General features: G+C 45.3%; 1 protein-coding gene across 2 annotated transcripts in view; it reads right to left on the bottom strand.

Moving 5' to 3' along the window:
• Positions 1-3,622: 3,622 nt before the first annotated feature.
• LOC119185974 (uncharacterized) overlaps positions 3,623-20,884 on the bottom strand; it is a 123,649-nt gene continuing 106,387 nt past the window's right edge. For both annotated transcript variants that reach the window (XM_075879362.1, XM_075879363.1), the window contains 5 exons: positions 20,381-20,450; positions 10,108-10,298; positions 8,654-8,749; positions 7,087-7,219; positions 3,623-4,010 (listed from right to left, as the gene is read on the bottom strand). In XM_075879362.1, coding sequence (XP_075735477.1) covers positions 3,728-4,010; positions 7,087-7,219; positions 8,654-8,749; positions 10,108-10,298; positions 20,381-20,450 — 773 coding nt within the window. In that variant the 3' untranslated portion in view covers positions 3,623-3,727. The remainder of the gene's footprint in view (positions 4,011-7,086; positions 7,220-8,653; positions 8,750-10,107; positions 10,299-20,380; positions 20,451-20,884) is intronic.

Below are 20,884 nucleotides of genomic sequence, written 5' to 3'. Positions count from 1 at the left end.
AAGCAATTCATGCACTTCGCCTCACGTCTCAGGTTACAGAGGGCACTCAAAGTGCGCATTGTTTAAACTGTGAGACAGAGGAAACCGTTCGGGTGAAGTAAGATGTTCAGACGCTCCTGTCTCTGTGCGCCGGGAGGCAACGCGTCGCATTTGGGTTGAATCTATGCTACGTTCGGGTGTGGAATCCGGTTCACTGTCTGGTCAGTTTCTTGTTGGTCGCAACACTTGTGCCTCATTGAATGCGCTTGAAGGCGTTGAGCTTTCATTGTTTTGTATACTTGCTAAAAAAATGAAAACTACCCAGACGCCAGTGGCAGCCTGCCTTCCTCAGATGCGGATTTGCGCGCACTGATTCTCACTCTGATTCGCGAGGAACTTCAAGTGCAAGGGTTGCCATGTGCACACGCCCCTCGGCCTCACTCTCAATCTGCTGGTCTGCGCGAAATCATCAAAGAAGAGCTCTCATCCATGGCTGGCGCTCTCCCATCGAACACTACGGCACCACCAACACCACCCATGACGTATGCACAAGTCGCTGCCATACCACCTGCCTTGGTTCAGCACGCGCATCCTATTCCTGCGCAGTCAACGTACGTAGCAGCATTTGCACCACACTCGCCTGTCCCAGCGCCAGTACCAGCGCCTGTGACAGCTCCAGCGCACTACGCCCCCTGGCACTCGCCTCACCCAATATGTTACTATTGTGGCATTCGGGGTCATATTTCACAATTTTGCCGCAAGCGCCAACAGGACGAACGCCGTGGCTACGGTGATTACGAAAGGGATTCGGAACCATCCTCGAACCAGTACCAGCGACGCCCTACGACACGTTCCTTCTCTCCGACTTCTCCACTCGCCGCACCTCGCCCCTGCTATCCCGGACCCCGCCGGTCCCCTTCACCTCTGCGACGCTCAACATCTCCTCTGAGACCGGCTGTACCTACTTCTGACTACCACTAGGAAAACTAGCCGGTGCAGTTTTTGGAGGGAAAGCTTCATCGCTCGAACAAACACCAAGACCTCCAGAGGGCTTAGCCAACTTGTTATTAGTGTATGCGGAAGGGGTAGCAGTTCAGGCATTGGTGGACACGGGGGCTGCTATTTCTGTTATTCATGCGGATTTGTGTACTCGTCTACACAAGGTTACCACCCCTTATTCTGGCACTCTCTTACGTGGCCCAAATGACTCGCAGATACGGCCATCAGCCCAATGCACCGTTAGAGTTTTCATTGATGGGATCCGCCATCATATTCAATTCCGTGCTGGCTTCTTGTGTTTTTATGCTTAATTTAGGATGGGGATTTCTTCCTGATGCTGCTGCTTTAATCTATTGTGGACAACGACTCATACATATGCGAGAAACGGATGATATTTCCCCGAAATCTTCATGGGACCGGCTACGAACAGCCAATGACTTCCTTGTGCCACCTAACCACGAGCATGTTATCACGGTTATGTCTGACTGCATGGACCACGGTGACGTCCTAGTCAGTCAATCAGGCCGTTGTCTATCCAGTGGGATTGCACTTTCATCGAGTCTTGTCCGCTTCTCCGACGGCACCGCATTTCTCGCAGTACTGAATATCACCAATAAGCCGATTCTGCTGACCAAGGGCAATGTTGTAGTTTCCCGCGTGGACACACAACCTATCTCTGTAGTCGCTTCAGATACCTGTTTGGTGGAATCACGTTCAATACCAACAGATGCTCCACCTACTACGGCTCTCATCAATGCCATCAGCACGGATCTCACTCCCCCGCAAGCAGACGAAACTAGCATAATTTTTTTTTCGATGTACATTCCACTGCTCTAAGCCAGACTTCTGCGGTGGCTCATCGCATACACACCGACGGAACTTCTATTGTCTGTCGTCGACCATACCGTGTTTCTTCCAGCGAATGCGAGATCATCGACAAGCACGTTGCTGATATGCTCAAGCGAAACATCATCCGCCCCTCCTCAAGCCCTTGGTCGTCACCTGTCGTTCTCGTACGAAAAAAAAGACGGTTCGGTGCGATTCTGCGTTGACTACCGCGCAATAAATGATGTAACCAGAAAATACGTATATCCCTTGCCTCGCATTGATGATGCCTTAGATTCCTTACAAGAAGCGGAATATTTTTCAAGCTTTGACCTGTGCTCCGGTTATTGGCAAATTCCAATGCACGAGGATGACAAGGAAAAAACTGTCTTTGCCACACCCGATGAACTCCACATATGAGGTACGGGGCAAGCTTGTGCCCATCTGACGTGTAACAGGGCATTGCCGTAACAGTAGTTTTACCGTGGACTGATGTCAGCACGCGAACTTGCTTCGCCCCATTCTTCTCGACGGTTGTGGTGCCAGGCATGTCGAAGTGAAGAGGCGTCTGAAAGACATTCCCGATTTGCCCAAGCAGGTAGCCGTTGTTGTGCTGCAAGTTTAGGACGAACCTCTGAAAACTCTGAAGCTTTTCATCGTAATCCTCCGCAAAACTTTTCGCATATGCCCATTCACCTTCGGAGAAAAAGGCCTTTCTTTTTCATAAAGTTAGTAAGCCAGCACCCGCTCGCTTTAAACTGGCTCCGCGTTAGACTTTTTTCTAAGGCTAATTGCATAGCTCGCACTTGGAGCAGTTCTGTCGTCACGGGCCGCTGTGCCGCTCGCTGCTCAAGCACATACTCGCCGAGCAGTTCTTCAATTTGCGGAAACAGACCCTGCAGTGGTCCACTAGAGCCTTTGCGTGAAGCTTTGCTGTCGACAATCTTCTGTTTTTGTTTTCGCCAGTCCCGCACGCACGTTTCGGGAACTCTGACCGACCGCGATGCGGCCCGATTTCTGTCCGTTTCTGCACACGCGATGACGTTTCTTTTAAAAGCGGCATCGTAGTGCACTCGAGTTTCTGGAGTCGGCCCTTCCATGCCGTCAATGCTAATGAACTACAAGATAACGAACTCCTCAGCACACGTACGAAGTGCTGCACATGGGAAACACATAGGCAGAAATGGCCGACGCGCCATGCCGACGCACGAAGAGGGCGGCCATTTTGGAAATGTCGATGGCGATAGAATGACCGTATCCATTTTTTTTCGTACTCAATTCTAACGCGCATGCGGTTTATGAACTCGCTTAATTGGAAAAAAAGGTGTGCGTTAGATTCGAGTAATTACGGTAGTTCTAAAAAAATCATATGGTTTCTTTTTTAGGATTTTGCTTGATGCTTTATGGTCCCTCAAAACAATGAGAATTATTCTAAAGATAGAATAGCCCAAAAATTTAGTTCAGGAATAAAAAAAATAAACATCTTTGGAGGTTATGTCACAAAAAATTTGACCCTCACAGAGGTAAACTTCTATTGCAAAATGTGCAGTTGCTTTCCTTTTCAGTTGTGCGTATGCTTGCTATAGTGCAGCTGAAAAAAAAAACACTGTTCTATGTATTCCTCTGGCAGCAAGGCCTGCAAACTCCACTACTCGAAAACACAGTCTTTCATATCGGCAGCATGTTACAGGAAGCTTATCAAACAGACCTAAAGATACCAGGATATTCCGTTTAACAAGAGTTCCATTTACCAAGCGACAAACAAGCGTGTAGAATTCAAGTACGAGACCAATTATAACAGAGGCAGTTTCATTTAATAGGCAGCAGTTCCATTCAACAGATTTCCCGTTTACTGAAAGCCTTCTGTAGTTTGTTATACAGACAATTCCGTTATAGTGGAGGTTAAACTGTTCCACAGTGTCCATCACAGTCTATAATTACTAGTATGCTCCCCTGTGCTTGCCGGAGAATCAGCTGTTGAGACTGCTGACACTATGTGTGCACCGTAACACCTGGCCATCTCCTCGTGGATGATGCGCCTGTAGGCTGCCAAGTCTGGGCTCGGGAAAAGCGGCACTGTCGGTGCTCGAGCACTGGGGATTTCTGTGGCACCCCCCGTGTCCTCGCCATAGTCAGACTCGTCTGATTCATCATCTTTGCCGTTCGATTCATCACCTTTGTCACTTTCAGGCTCCTGTTCTAATCTCCTGCAACGAAAAAAACAAAAGTGTGGACTGCAAACTGAAACTTGAAGAAGACTCTTGGACACCAATGTACACCACACCACAAATAAGGATGGATTTCTGCCACCATTCAGTTAATACTGGTGGTTTTACGCCAACGAACCACGATACTGTGATGTAAAACGAGATGAAACAACTATTTGCTAGTGTATTTACACAGATCGATCCAGAAGGAGAACAGCAAGCACAGCAGACAGGCCACTCCTTTTAAGTAGTCTTCTGAACACAGAATATGTCCGACCCAGAGCGTCGGAATGGTTTAGCTGGAGTGACGGCGAATCGTAAAGAGAAACTCGAGACCTCCTTCCCTTTCCCAAATGGCTGTGTGCGTAACATTGGTCGTTTCAAAGCATCGATGAATGCCTGTTACAAGCCCCGTTGTTTAGTGCCCCTAGGCCATTTTTACTTTGTGAATCAGCGGAGGGCCCACTACGTGTCCGTAGGGCAACACGCGAACCTACCGAGCTGTTCACTTTGTTGATGGTTCTGCTGCTGACTATGGTTAAATATGTTCGAGGACCTTATAATGGGTGGCCTTTTAGAGCACCCACTTTTTGCTAAATTCACATATTTTGATGCCTGGCGAGACTGTATGCTTCTGCCACGCAATATATGAAGCGTAAGCTCTTTCCACTACATGACACTGATATAGTGCATTTTTTTTCCGAGGCTATTCTGACAAATATTGTGACTGTGGTAGAACACTTGCTTGACATGCAGACAGCATCGCTCGCCACTTGGACCCTGAAATATTTATTTTATTTGCATCTTATTCTTTCGGTCACGGATAAAGTGATTTTTCACTCTCAACAAATAACTCCGATGTCCTGATTTCTGCAAAATGAGCTCTCCAAAGTTATCATATTAAAACTGGCTTCTACTTCTTGGCACATGTCCTACAATTAAACAGAAGGTGCTTCCCACTCACCTCCTAGTGAGCTGGAATGCTCTATTAAACGCTTAATAGATAACCCGGTCTGCCCCACATAGGTCGTTCGGCCACACACCACTCCCATTCTGCAGAGAACAGTGGAGTTTTTTTTTTTTGCAAAGAAAGAGCTTGATCATTTTTAGGCACGAAGCTCCTTAGCTCGGCACTTCAACGTCACCACCAAGCGAAGCTCCTAAGAACAGGCAAGCGTGCCAAGCTAAACAGCTGCTGCACGGGCGCGGCGGCAGATGGCGCGCACACACTTACTTATTCAATGGTTACCGCCACCAAGCGCAGCAGACACTCTCTTTACGTGAACTTCAGTGCTCTAATGTCATTGTACAAGAAAAAAGCGCAAGTCTGCAGGGCACTTCCCAGAAATCGCACAAACAAAGCCTTTGTCATCGGGCTCATCGTCTGTATAACGAAGACCTGTGCAAACGTGCGCAGATTGTGACACGCTTGTTTCAGACAAAAGAGATGCAGGCCATTATCCAAGAATGCAGGCACACCGAGCACGTCAACAAACTGTAAAATAACAAAACGGGCCACAGCACCTCAACATCGGTGCTGACTGCAGTTACGAACGAGACTTTATCGAGTGCACTTCTGGACACAGTGGTGGCGTACACGATAGACTTCGATTCAAGAACAATCTGTCTCGCATCGATGATTCCTTGCAATGAGACAAAGCACGAACTGAACACGCAGTCCGAGTGTTCAAAAAGGCGTTTCCCAGTGCCGACGACCACGCTGAGTTTGAATTGCGCGGGACGTGCAAGAGATCACATGCTCGGCAACGTGCCGGCTTTTGGAGTAACAAACGGATTCTGCTACTCGCCAAAACCGCAATAATTGCCGAGGCTGAATCTCATCGAGGAAAGGCTACTCTCGCACTGAATCTCTCTCGTGCACATGCGATCCCTTTCATGTACACCGTCGAATGTCCCCGCCACATCACCGCTCGCCACCTTACCATTTTCTAGAAAGCCAGCAGAGAGAGCGGCAGGCACATAGTCGTTTGAGTCCTATTTCTAAGAAGTTATTTGTACACTGAACACCTGCTGGTTTTAAAAGTACAGAGGGGGCCTTCACGGAGCATTCTGTTAGCACGAGGTCATGACTTATTGAGCACGTGCACTGTTACAGGAGGCAAGTTGGTGTAATTTTAATAAATCAGTCTGTTACAGATGAGTTCTGCGGAAACCCGCAAGTTGGCGGAGGGATTAAAAAAGGGGAAAATCACCCATTTGCAGCATGAAGCTATAAGAAAATCCGTAAGGATTTGTCAGAAAGAAAAGCTTCTTAGTTCCTAAAAAATTCGTCCTGGTGCGAGATTCGCACTCGGGACCAACGCCTTTACAGGGTGGTCGCTCTTCCAGGAAGCTAGCAATTGGCACCGTGAGAGCGAGTTCATCGACAACTCGAAGCATATGGACACAAGGATTTCCTTGTGGCTTCCTGCTACAAACAGGTACACTCTTGCTTTACAAATCGATCTGTGTTCATCCTGTACACTTATGCTCCGACGTCTTCTCCCAGCCACAATAAAGCAGTTTATCTTTACAGAATAATGTCTTAACTACACCTCTTCTCTCAAATGTTGAAGAAAGTGTGTGTGTGTGTGTGTGTGTGTGTGTGTGTGTGTGTGTGTGTGTGTGTGTGTGTGTGTGTGTGTGTGTGTGTGTGTGTGTGTACGCGTGCTAATCATTTGGATTTTAGAATGTTTGCAACTGCACTCTCAAATCCCCTCAAGCTCTCGAAATACTTCATAGCATGCAAAGGCATTGCACACTCATTTCGCAACTAGTAGTTTTCTCGGCTGTCACAGAAAAAAACTTCCCTTAGCAACTAAAACTTACTAACGCACGCAATATTCATACAACACACACACACACACATTATATATATATAATTTTTTTCACCCACTTTTCTTTATATTTACATTAAAATTCGGTCTAATATTTTCCCCTATACTTTCCATGGCATTATTGTCTGTTATATCTCATAATTATTTTGTAAAACACTGAAAAACGAGCCCTTAAGTATACACTTCTTTCATATATATATATAATCATTGAATGCCAAAGCAAAAGATTTTAGACATACTCCGTAAGGTGTTCCGGCAACGATTCCGGTAGAACAAGAGGAGACACATTCCTTGTTGCACGCTTCCGCCTCATCTTCACATTGACGGGAAGTGTGAACACCTCAGGGCTGCCACTCAGTTCAGGTGTGTCAGCTGCAAGTGAATATGGTATAATAGTATAACCTAGTTAAGTAACTGCTATAATTTTCTAGCATATAAACAACACCTCTAATGCAAAACCGCCAATAAAAACAGTTTTACTACAAGCAATGAATGTGGTCGCAACAAATCATGACGTTATAAGAATTAAGACTTGGCAGTGAACTTATTTTGAATCGATTGTTTTATTTCCACAAAGCAATCGTTTAATGGAATACGGCTGCACCAGGGCACAAAGAAGTTTTTTGTGGTGCGTCATCTCAACATGAAGTACATAAATGGCAGGAGTGCAGCATGTAAAAGGGTATACTAGCCACTTGCTACGCCCGCCGAAAAGGTGTGTGCACAACAGCGCTTTCAACTGCGCTCTTAAAATGAAAGTTGCTAACTGCTGCTGAAGCAAAGCAACACTGCCTGCTTGGAATGAAACTACTGAAGCAGTCTAGTCATAATGCCCTCGGGTATATAGCTTTCGCCCCAAGACACCGAGACTGGGTAACAGCTGCACCACTGGAAAAGCTCCAGCCCCACCATGCCGCCTGCTAGCACCACCTATAGTGCTCATTGTACCCGCATTTTTTGCGATTCGAAATAATGTGCATTAAATTTATTCAAAATTCGTAGGCCATCGCAAAAGTTTGAGGGTGTGGAGGAAAAACCCGACGTGAAAACAGCTCAATTAGGGGGGAGGGGGGTACTGACTTTATGGTGTTGAACATGATGTGGTTGAAGAAAATGCTGTGTAGGTCATCTGAGTTCCCTTCACAGTGGCTCTTTCCTTTGTTAATACTCTTGTACCCAAATTAAAAACCTCGTTCGAAAGGTTCACAGCCAATCACAGTTTTTTACACTTTTGCAATAGTGCTGAACATTACCGAGATTATCCGCAGTCATGGCAGAAAACTTAACAACAGACCTGCACATGATGCATGCCTATACATTCATTTCCATGAGAGATAACTATAGCGACATGAATAAAAGCACTAAGATGTCCTTAATTTTTAATGACTTTGCCGGTGAAACGCCACATTATAAAAATTATACACTCCTCGCGAGGTTCCCATTTTGGACCAATTGCTCGTATGGTTGTGCCAGAGTAAAACCACACAAGTCAAACCAGGAGTCAGTCAACTTCATGTTTCCAGTCCAAAACTATTTTTTGGCTGAGTTACACAGGAGACACCAAAGTGGTACTGTTTTGAAGGATGTCTTGATCGCACAGGACAGTTTAATCGCTCTCAAGTACTGTCATTATCGAGGCTAACACTTGCACCTCGCCCTTATTTCTTATGGCTTTTTTTAATATCAAGAACATTGTGTCCCACAAATAAATTTAATCGCCCCGCCATGCTCACGCATTTATTTGAAACAGCCAGAAACAACAGCACATGAAAAACTGACACTACGAGGTCCTTACGGAGTACTCACTGTAATGTGCTGGCGTGTCGGGGATCGGGAAAGCCACCGTTTTCTTGACGTCGATCGTAGCGCTTACCGGAGAATCGAGCTCTGAAGAGCTGTCATCTGAATGGAGAGATGAAAACCACACAGGAGTCTCGTTTCATACCCAGTTATGAATAGTCTTTAATAAAAACTGCCCTAAAGGCTTAGCAATATGGCTCTGTCATCAATGGAAAGTTGATAGAGGTCAACTACACTCAAAACTCGAACACTGGCATTATGAATATAAGTTATGATGAAATAAATTAAGAGTAAACTTGGTATATAAAGAGTGTAAGGAATGCACCTTTATAACGAATTTTTATATATCACAAACTTATTTTTTGTGCAGCATGACACTTTGTTGTAGTAAGATTTGAGTACATAATCAACGGGCTCTGCAGAGCTGAAGTCAATAATGGAACTGCTTTACAAACATTGATGAAAATTGCAGAGATAGATGACCTCTGAATTTTAACAACCTAGCTTTATTAGAAAAAAAAACAGCTGTTATAGTGATTGATCAGGAATATCAGCTTAGGAGAACTGTCATTTGAAAAATAATAAATTATCCAACTTTTTTTATAACTATGTCCATTTCAAGCGATTTGTAGTACAGGCTAAGGATAGTCACACGCCTCTTATGACATTTTTGTAAAGGTGTTTTGAATTTGATGTCGGTGCTTAAACTAAAAGCAAACAATGACTTCATTTAGATTGACAAACTGCACTCTAAGAACTGTGTTGCCTTAAGTTTGACTGTCAGAAGTTCATTAATATTATTAGCAGTAAAACTTAAGCTTGTAGTGCCATTTTTAAAATTTCACACTGTGGAGTCTTCACCCGCATTTTCTTTTCGCACATTTTCTCGCATAAGAGGCCTCATGTCGCGGTGTCGTGGCAAGAGTAGTGTTTTCAGGACAGCAAAACTGTGCTTTACTAATACGTGAAAAAACAGTTTGTTTTTTCATGTTCCTTTAACAATCGGCATCTTGCCCACTTTGCAGCCGTGACTTTGTAAGAGACCTCCACGCCAACATCTCGAGGAAAAATTATTTTTTATTGTCTTCTGCCGCACAAACAACCAAGCATCCTCAGCGTCGTTAATGCACCACCAATTCAAAACAACTCAAATCTAAAAGCGATTTTTCGTTCAGAAAATCTCTAAACTTTATCCCCCATCCTCCCTTAAAGCACACTCAAGTTACAGAAGGCTACTGCTACCTCGATTTTTCCGTTAATTTGACACTGTCTAAAACTCGATATGTAGCACTCGAACTTGAATTTTTCGTCACCCCAAGATTGGCCCTCACCAGACCACTCAGAGTTTCAATGGTCATCAGAAATATGCTTAAAGCTTTGCAACCACATTTTTCTGAGTAATTTTTGGCAGTTTTTGTGCTTCTTAGGCATTGACATCGAAGTATGCAGCATGTACTTACCATATCGCATGGCAAGACCTTTGCTGGGATTCCTGTGTATGGTGCAGTCCTTGAAAGGACTGCGGAACCGCTCAAAGTCGGGAGTCTTGAAGTCCGGCACTACAGATGGGGGCAACGGGCTGTAGGAGCAGCCACTTGAAAGGCTCGTGTCACTGCCTTTACGGTCGGTTGGAGGCAGGCTGCTCTTTGACCTGAAGGTTCACAGTAGCAGTGACAAGCAAAGAGGTGAGGGGTGAGTAAGTTCATATCATTAAGAAGCAAAACTAAATTCTGAGGCCTCCCACAGAAAACCCATTGTACGGTAAAACTGTGGTGGTAGGAACAGTGCTTGTACAAATTTTTGGGTGATGGGAATCGTTCTTTGGTCCGGCAGAGGTTTACTAGCCCACAATGTATTCTAGGATGGTTGTGTACCGATTGTCGCCCCGGGGCGTTTGATATGAACCTCCGCTACGAAATACGTATGACATGGAGCTGCTACTGCTGTCACAGAATGCGCAACAAGCATGCACAGGTGCGGAAACCCAAGTGCGGGCTAGAGTGCCACACCGCCAATTCGTCAGAATATACCTTCAGTCACGGAGTGTCCTATTATACTAAAGGTGACATTGGCGCTAGCGTGCATGGGAGATGTAACACACGGCGCTTTAGCCAGAGTTTAAATGATGGGTAGTCCACGAATATGTGTAATCTAATTTCTCTCGCCACAATTTGGCTCCATGTGGCCTCAATCCACTTTGCCGCAAAAAATTTAGCAAAGGTCAAGCTGTTGCGCTACACCTTTCTGGCTTTTCAGGCTCACCAATTCAAATCTGTTCAAGAAGCCCACAAGGGTCCCTTCATTCTTTTTTTCATTGAAAACAAAACCAAAACCCCAATAAAAAAATCCACAAGTGGGTTCGAAGCCCGCAAGCAAGAAGCCTAGGAAATCCGTGTAGTAGCCATCATTACAATGGGGGTTGAACAATCGCAGTGCCAGAGTCCTCTCTCGTCAATTTCAGTAAACTATACCTTCAATGACATGTCGTAGCCTCCAAGATTGCATGAACTAATTTTGAAAGCCTTAATGCACTTTCGTATGTCTTCATGTAGAGATTACAGATAACATTGACGACGCGATCTTTTTTTTTACACTTCAAGGAATGCGGTGCTGTCGATGTGGCAGCCACATGTGGACAACAATGGGGGCCGTGTCCTCGAGCATTGAGACATGTTATGAATGGTGAACGAGGACTGAAAGATGAAGAAGACGGTCTCTGCAAAAGAGCTAGGCCTCGGAACGTCAACATGCGCGACTGTTGGGGACACGCAGACCTGAAAACTCTCCCATGGTGCTCGCATTGCCCTAAATCTCCCAAAGAAACATCTACAACACCGCGGTAAGAAAATACTGTTCTGTAGAAAATACTGTAAGAAAACGAGGGACGTGCAATGGACAGCAATTCTAGTCTTTTACTTGAGGTGTCTTTTACACGCAGGGTACCGTGCATTTCCCTGCCTAAAAACTTCACTGGAAAGTATTCAAAGCAGTTCGCGGCGTTGTGGCCCCAAGACGCAGTAATAGAAATGTATGCCAGATTTTTTTTTTTGATGCTCATACTCTATATTGTCTGGTGATACGAAGTTCACATGATTCGAATATTTTTGGTGACACTGCAACATTCGTATCGCCAATGTTTTACTGTATGACACCCAGGCACAGCAATGCACACTAAAACTGAGCGGTGCATCTACACAGTTGCTACACCAAGGAGAAATCCCCAGCTTGAAAAGCTGAAGTTCGCCTCACCAAACCTGTAGCCCATTCCTAGCTCACGCGAATAAAGATCACTTAAGAGTGGTCACTAGCATTACTGTGCCATCACAAGCACGTGGTAACCTGTGGTGCCATTTGAAAAAAAACTATTCCGAAGCATGGCATAGCAGGACATCTCTGATCACTGTTCGCTATTCTTGGTTCTTCAATACACACCAAAATTAAACGTATGGCTGTTTTCGCATTTAACTTCGACTGCAGTGCAGATTCCGTGGCCCGAAATCGGACCCATGCATTCATGCTTAGCGTTAAAAGCTGTCATGGCAAGAAATGACATGATGGCATGACTATTCTACGTGCTGGGCTTTTTGGCAATTACTGCAATGCCGCAGGGGTTTCGGATCTGACAGAGGATGAGGCATTGTGTGTATGACTGCCTGAAGAGTCTTTGGCTCTACGCGCGATATAGCGTTGATCTGTACCACACAAATGAGGAAAATAATCACAACCTGAGTACTCATCAAGGCACAATGTGCATAAATCCATAAACTTACGTACTCATCAAGGCACACTGTGTAGCTCATTGAAGAAAGAATTTTGCCACAGCTTCAGTGAAAAAAGTTTGAAGCGAAAGGCTTTTATATAGGCTTCCAAGAAAGGTACTTCGAAGCACTGGCGCAGCCATATGTTGGAAATCAAGCCACTGCCACCACTAATGGGCACATTTTGCTTTACAGTAAAGCCTTATATACATTGAGAGCAAGTTTGCGCTCAGAAGGAAAAACTAATTAAAGCATTTTGAAGTAGACAACGAACCCCTGGCAACTGCCATTGACTAGAATGCACACCCACGCTTACAAAATGTGAATATAGCATAACTATACAAATGCCTTGCGTCTTCCACCGCCATGGCTCGCCCTCCTGAAGAGCGATGGCGTCATTGGTATTCCAAGTGTTGTTTTGTCAAACAGTGCCCCAAGAAAACGTCAAACAATAAAACAAAAACACTCTAGTGCTGTCCCATTTCCATGCGACTTGATCCTCTTCAGACGACAATTATGATAGACTGAAAATGTGTCTCAACTAGATACACTCAACTTCAATGCACTATATCGCATTTTAGTAGAGGAAACGAGGTACCCTGCTGTTATGTGTGCATTTCTGTAATTAATCATCATTAGTATCTCATTGTATATCTAATTATAAAACAATTAGCTATGTTTCATTGCTGCACAAGAAGAACTAAACTTTAGGCTCAAAATATACGAACGCCCAGTTTGCTTTGCAGCTGTGTACATCGGTCCCGGAATGAGGCATGTCAAACAATCACTAGACATGGAAACGTCGGCACAGCGATCCTGTTCGACAACACGCAGAAGAATGACTTTTAACTAGCTGTCCATAACAAAGACTGTGCAAATGCACACACTAAGTTTCAGGCAGTTTGAAGAAACACGCGGTTTGATTGATTGATTGATGTGTGGCGCTTTACGGCGCAAGGGCCAATTGATGGCCAAAGAGCGCCATTTCAATGAGTAGAGATGTGGACAATCATATGTTGCGTGGCTCTATAGGGGCCTTACAATTCCTCGCGATAATACGGGTAAAAACATTAGTATTAAAATCATGACAGTGGCGTGATATGCACAGTAAAAAAGAGTGACAAAGGTTTTGATAATAAAAACGTGTAAAAATATTTGGCACTAGCACAAGTGCCTCGTCAGCGCCCTTGTGTCCAAGGGCTGCGAGGCAAGTGCTTTGTTGTGTAGCCATTGCAGCGAAAACCTCTCTTAAGAGGTCGCGCTACGCATTGCCTGGGCATATGACACGATAAAAGTGAGCATCTCTTAAAAAAGCTAGTAGCGATTTATGAGCGAACAGTGGTTCCCTACCGACGAACATTGCAGGGAGTAAAGGTATATGTTGTCGGTAGGGTAATGAAAAGTGTTGTTTGCTTAGAGTGTCTAGTTGTTTGCACTGGATTAAAATGTGAAGAACTGTTAGTGCTTCACCACATCTGTCACACAATGATGGATCGCCACCGGACAAAATATGCGAGTGTGTCGTGTATGTGTGTCCTATCCTGAGCCTCGTTAGTGTTACCTCTGTGCGAGGCGATTTTGATACTGGCGGCCAATGGCCAAGGTGTGGCATAGTAACATGCAGTTTGTTTTGTGTGTATCGATCCCTCTTGCTTTGCCAGTAGTTCTTGAGCTTTCGTTTGAGAAACGGCTTAAGATCAAGGGCTGGGATATATATGAGTGTAGTGGCAGCGCTTTCGTGGACGGATGCAGCAAGCTGATCCACCATCATGTTGCCTTGGATCTCACGGTGCCCTGGCACACAGCACACTACATGTTGTTTGAGTGTGTAGAGTGCGCATAAAGTGGAGTAAAGCGAGACGAGGACAGGGTTTTTTTGTTTTTTAAAATTGTGCAGTGCCGTTACCACACTGAGGGAGTCCGTATAAATTACTGCTTTTTGTATTTGTAGTTGTTTGATGTGTTTAGCAGCCACAAATCGCGTAAGCTTACGCTGTGAAGATACTTGTACCTGGATGCAGAGGGCCAGCATCCGAAAAGGATGGCCCGACAGCAGCGTAGGACACAGAGGAGCTAGCCTTAGAAGCATCTGAAAAGAACTCAGGACGTGTGTATTTGAGTTGAAGTTCCAGGAAGTATGTTCGGATATGGGCAATTGGTGCATGTTTAGTAACTTCTAGGAAAGACACATCGCAGTCTATAGGCTTCCACTGCCACGGTGGCGGGTATGTTACAGGAGCCATTAAACTGTGTTCAAGTGACACTCCAGTTTCTTCAGCTAGACCCTTCAGGCGAACTGAGAAGGGCTGCCTTCTTGAAGGCCTGTTTTGAAATAGAATGGAGCTCGACAAATCATTAATAGTAGAGTATGAGGGGTGCTTCTTGTCTGCTTTCACCTTAAGGAAATATACAAAAGACATGTAGGTTTTCTGCAGATGAAGCGAATACTCATTTGACTCAACGTAAAGGCTTTCTACGGGGCTGGTGCAAAAAGCACCCGTAGAAAGGCAGATGCCCAAATGGTGCACGGGATTCAGCATCTTCAAAGCACTTTGAGTCGCAGACTGATAAACAACGGCCCCATAATCTAAGCGGTTGTGAATGAGGCTTCTATACATGTTCATGAGACATTGCTTATCACTACCCCAAGTAGAACGTGACAACACTTTTATAACATTCATGGCTTTTAAACATTTTGTTTTTAAATACTTCATGTGTGGTACGAAGGTCAATTTGTCTAAGATAAGCCTAAGAATTTATGCTCGGCTTTGACAGACAGAGGTTGCCCGTTCAGTCGAATGTCAGGTTCCGAGTGCATGCCTCTCTTTCGAGAGAACAAGACACACGTGCTTTTTTGTGGGTCAAGTCAAAATCCGTTTTCATCTGCCCATTTGGAGACCTTGTTTAAACTCAGCTGAACTTGCCGCTCACATATTGCCAAGTTGCATGACTTGAAGCCAAGCTGAACATCGTCGACATATGTACATAGAACATATTGCGGGGGATGGACAGGTGCAAGGAATTCATTTTGATAATAAAAAGTGTACCACTAAGTACACCACCTTGCGGTACTCCCGTCTCCTGGACAAATGTTTGGGAGAGAACACTGCCTACACGGAACGGACACTGAATGTTCGATTGGACAAGTAACTCTCGATTATTGAAAACATTCTACCGCGCACACCCAGGTGAGACAAGTCTCTTAATATGCCAAAACGCCATGTTGTCTCGTAAGCCTTCGCAATATCGAGGAACACAGAGAGGAAGTATTGTTTGTGGGCGAAAGCGTCTCGGATCTGTGCCTCTATGCGCACCAGATGGTCGGTGGTGGATCTACCCTGTCGAAATCCACACTGGAATCTGTCGAGCAGACTGTGTTTCAAGGAGATGTAAAAGTCGGCGGTTTATGATCTTTTCAAAAAGTTTACAAAGGCAGCTTGTAAGTGCAATGGGCCTATAACTTGAAACTGAGGAAGGGTCCTTGCCGTCTTTTGAAATGGGAATAATTGTAGCCTCTTTCCAGGAAGCAGAGATGATGCCAGAAAACCAGGTAGCATTGTATAGGGAGAGTAATGTTTTTCGCGTTTCGAGCGGCAGGTTTTTCAACAATTCATACACTACACGATCGTTGCCTGGGGCAGAATTACTTCAGCAGTTTAGCGACGTTTGTAGCTCAGCTAAGTTGAAAGGCTGGTTGTATACCTCGTAGTTTGTACACTTGTGTTCTAGTTTCTGCTTTTCTATGCTTGCTTTATATCTTTAAAAAGCTTGAGTATAGTGTGATGAGCTAGAAACCTGCTCGCAGTGGGCACCGAGGAAGTTTGCCTGATCTTCCAGGCTGTCACCCTGTGTGTTAACGAGTGGGAGTGTATGTACTTGTCTTCCTGCTACCCTACGAACCATGTTCCAGACTTTAGCCTCTTGTGTATATGAATTGATCCCTGATAAAAACTTGTGCCATCTTTCTCTTCGGGCCTGCCTGCGCGTTCTCCTGCCTTGAGATTTTATTCTCTTAAAGCTGTCAAGATTTTTGGCTGTCGGTGAATTCCGAAACAACCTCCATGCCTTGTTCTTCTCCTTTCGCGCATTACAACACTCATTTTTCCACCATAGGACTCGTTGTTTGCCTGACTGTCCACATGTTTGTGGTATACATTTCGTTGCAGCATCGATCAAAAATGCTGTCAGGTAGCTCACAGCAGCATCTACGCTTAACCACTCCATGTCAGTCCAAGTTAGGAGAGTCATTTTTTGATACTGTTCACAATCGGCTTTGTCGGTGAGCCATTTGGGAACCTGTGCAGGACATACATTTGTTTTTGATGTGCTGATAACGATAGGAAAATGGTCACTGCCATATGGATTATTAATGACCTTCCATTTAAGTAGAGGCAAGAGTGATGGAGATGTTATGCTGAGGTCTCTGGCTGAGTACGCATTGTTAGCGATGTTGTAATATGTCGGCTCTTTCCGATTCAGAAGGCACGCACCGGAAGAAAAAAAACTGTTCAATGAGGCGACCTCGCACATCGCAGCGAGAGTCGCCCCATAAGCTACTGTGAGCATTAAAGTCCCCTAGGACGAGATACGATTCTGGAAGTTCTGCTATCAGCGACTAAAACTCGTGTTTAGTCAGTTGATGGTGTGGCGGTATGTATATACTGCAAATTGTTGAAGATGACAGCTCGGACAGCTACTGCTTCCAGGGGTGTCTGAAGGGCTAAACGTGTACAGGCTGTCCCTTGATTAACAATGATGGCAACAACACCGGATGAGGCGGCAGTATCATCTCGGTTTTTTCGAAAGATAACGTAATTTCGAAGAAAGTTAGTGTGTCTTGATTTTAAGTGTGTTCCTTGCACACACAGCACTTTTGGTGTATGTTTGTGTAGAAGTTCTTGGATATCGTAGATGTTACTCAGTATGCCTCTCACGTTCCACTGTATTATATGTGTCATATTAAAGATGTGTGGTGCTGTGTGTACAAGAAGTGTCACTTCAGGTTACAGGACCTTTTGGGGCCCCGTAATTCGACGTTTTTCTTTCTGGGCGCGCTCCAAAGAGTTGCGCCTATCCTTCGGCGTATGAGGCGCCGGAGGAATGGGACTTGTATCCATCACCTCCTGCGAGGTGGCGGATGGTGCCTGATGAGCAGGCACACTCGCAGAAGTTTCGGACGCAACTGCAGGTGCAGTGGTCCGGGGTCCGGCAGACTCTGAAGTCTGCTGAACCTGTTTGGCAAGAGGCGGAGCAGCACAGGCTACTCCAGCCTTGGGCACAGATGCCGGGACCGTAGTCACACTTCGTGTGACATTCGCAGACGTGGAAAGATGTTGCACGGCGCCCTGGCGCGTCACATCTGCAAAAGAAGGAGAGTGCTTGTTATGGAGGTAGAAGCGCTGGCGCGCCTCTTGAAAAGACAGATTGAATTTAACTTTGAGTTGAAGAATTTGTTTTTCCTTTTTCCAGGATGGGCACGTTTGCGAGTAGGCGGGATGGTCTCCTTTGCAATTCGCACAGCGGGCTGCAGCAGTACAATTGTGCGATGGGCGTTCGTTGGAGCTACAGTTTGCGCAAGTAACGCGCCCTCTGCAGCTTTGTGAACCGTGTCCAAAGCGCTGACATTTGAAACACTTACGAGGATTTGGTATGTAGGGCCCGACTTGAAGCTTGCAGTTGCCAGTTTCGATTGAATCGGGTAAATCGCTAGTACCAAAGGTGATAATTATATGTTTCGTTGGTGTTTCTTTTTTGTCTCGTCGTATTACTATTCTTTGAACCTTCACTACATTCTGGTCTTGCCAGCCTTCCAATAATTCACTCTCTGATAATCCAAGAAGGTCGTCATCAGAGATGACACCGCGGACTGTGTTCAAGGGCCTGTGGAGGCCTACGGAAACTGGGTTATCCCCAAATGCTACAAGTTTAGGTAAATTGTCATATTGCAGCTTGTCGCGAACCTCCAAAGGGAGGTCGCCGCTTCCGAACTTGGTTACACGATATTCTGGCCCGATTGCTTCTGTGAGCGTTTTTGAGACAAGAAAGGAGGAGATTGCTCGGACTGTTTTGTTTTCTTTCTGGCTATGTATGACATGAAACTTGGGGAAAGACTGCTTTGGTTTTGAAAGGAGGAACGGGTCTTCGATGCGCCACCTTTTCGGGCGGCGATCAGGGAGAGGGAGGAAAAAGTTAGCCATACAGATTGTTTAAAGTGTGGTGACGATGGTGGCCACCCACCACCGAGCCCAACAAGGGGACGCTATGAGGTTGAATAGTAAACAGTTGGAGACGCCAGCCATGGATCGCCGCTATAACCGAACATAACTACCCAAGGTTGGGTAACTACACAAGGTTAACCCTTGCCACCTGAAGGATGGAAGTAAACAGAAGTGAGGAGATGACAGGAAAGATTGAAAGAGAAAAAGACGAAGATGAGGGGAGAGAGAGAGAGAGAGACAGAAAAAGGCGACTACCGATTTCCCCTGGGTGGGTCAGCCCAGGGGTGCCGTCTACGTGAAGCCGGGGCCAGAGAGGTGTGTTGCCTCTGCCGGGGGGCCTTACAGGTCCAATCACCCAGCGTCAGCTCAACCCCCTGGATCCCCTTTTCCCCGGACACGGCAAAGCCACGCACGGCTAGGCGTGGAAGGGAGTCAAAACTCCCCCGTTAGCTCGGGTCCGTGGTGTCGCTACACACCAAACGCATACCTGCGCAGGCGCCCCTGCGGGGGAAACACGCGGTGCGCAATGTGCTCGCGTAGTTGACGTGTACAGCTGCACACACCATTGCTGAAGGGGTTATATTGTCACGGGGTCGTTACGTGGCCGTATACAGGAGACTGTGTTGGAATTTAACTGTTGATTTGGGCGAACCTGTGCCCGGCAAACGGAAAGCCCAATTACAGTAGCAGTCTTGGACTGATAGCGGCGAACAGAACGTCGGCCGTCGATCAACTACTGACAAGCGGCGAAGGGAGTCGGCATTTATACTCTTGTGGTCGAATGTTCTAGCGTTATCGCTGGCGGTGGCGTAGGTTCCGGAATAATCTGTACAGTTCGCAGGGTGGGCATGATCTTATCGAAATGATCTACTACAGTCCGGAAGCTTTCGCAAAACTGCAGGCACGGTTTGCGCTGAGAATTGTGCAGCGTTTTGGAACGACAACAAAACTTGGGAAATAGAACGTGGCAATATTGTCCGGAAGCCATTTCTTCCTAGTAAGCGTTTGTGTTTACAGGCAAAGGCTGCTTTAAAAGGATGGGCATATCCTTTATTTTTGTAAGCTGGCTTTCGTATGTTACGCATTGCAATGAAGCCTACATTCAAACAGCATTATAATGAAGTTAAATCTTGCATAAAAAAGCTCACTATATTCGAAAATTCGTTGTAAAGGTATATATTGTAAACACTTTATTGCAAGACAATTTTTCATTTGCTTCGTTATAACCGATATTTCATTATATCCGGGTTCATTATATCGAGGTTTGAGTTTATTCATAACCACGGCAAAGTCATCGTTGATGTGTCAAGGAAGACTTGTCACAGTGGTTTTGACTTTAATGGGCACGTTCGCAACCTAGCCTTTCATACCAGTCTGGCCTCCACCATGTGGTGACTCACAATAATTTTATTTTTATTTTTACAAAGAAAAAGTTCACACAAGAATAGCTTAATCAAACGACACAGCTCACAGTCATCTCCTAACAGACTTTTTACATTGATACATTGATTTTACATGACTGGTTAATGCATGTACACACACACTAACCATGCGAACACAAACTATATTACAGACACCTCTAAGAGGTCTAATGGAGTTTACTACTTCGGAGTTCAGAACTACTGATTAAAGCATTCAGCAGTATACTATGCCAGTTTTCATCACTCTCAGCACAGAACCAAGTATATTTTATTCTACATCACTGTAAAGACTAAAGTATTCCGTCGAACTGTAAAAAAATAGCTTTGAAAACTCACCTCATAGGCGTGTGCATTTTTGCCTCTATACCAGCCGTCGGAGCTTCTGAGGTTTCACGCATGTGGTCCCCTGCACATGGCATCAGAAACAGAGCATACCGAGTTCACTCGATTTCAAGATCCACCCCGTCTATCGCACGTGTCCTTTTCACCTCCAGAAGTATTCTACATGATGCAGTGCTTTTGAATGCTACTCTATTAGTACAGCCACACCCTAAAAACTACTGAATGGAAAGTCCTAAACATTTCCTGAACACCTTTCTCCACTGCTTATCTGCTTGACAACTCCGCTCTCGAGCTCATACCATCCCATCACTACCTGGGTGTAACTAGCACTTTTACTTAGTCTGTTAACATTAATGAAATCATTAGTAACGCTAACCCCTGTCCCTTTAAAACTTTTTCACATTGTTTTCAAAGGAATTAACACAGGTTAGAGAGCACTCAAATGTAGCTGGCATGGGACTACCTCATCCGGGTGCTATCTGCCTCATGCGCTAATGC

The sequence above is a fragment of the Rhipicephalus microplus genome, chromosome X, assembly GCF_043290135.1.
Source record: "Rhipicephalus microplus isolate Deutch F79 chromosome X, USDA_Rmic, whole genome shotgun sequence".
Lineage (NCBI taxonomy): Eukaryota > Metazoa > Arthropoda > Arachnida > Ixodida > Ixodidae > Rhipicephalus > Rhipicephalus microplus.
Note: the sequence above shows the minus strand (reverse complement) of the source record. Positions and strands in the feature narration are given on the sequence as shown.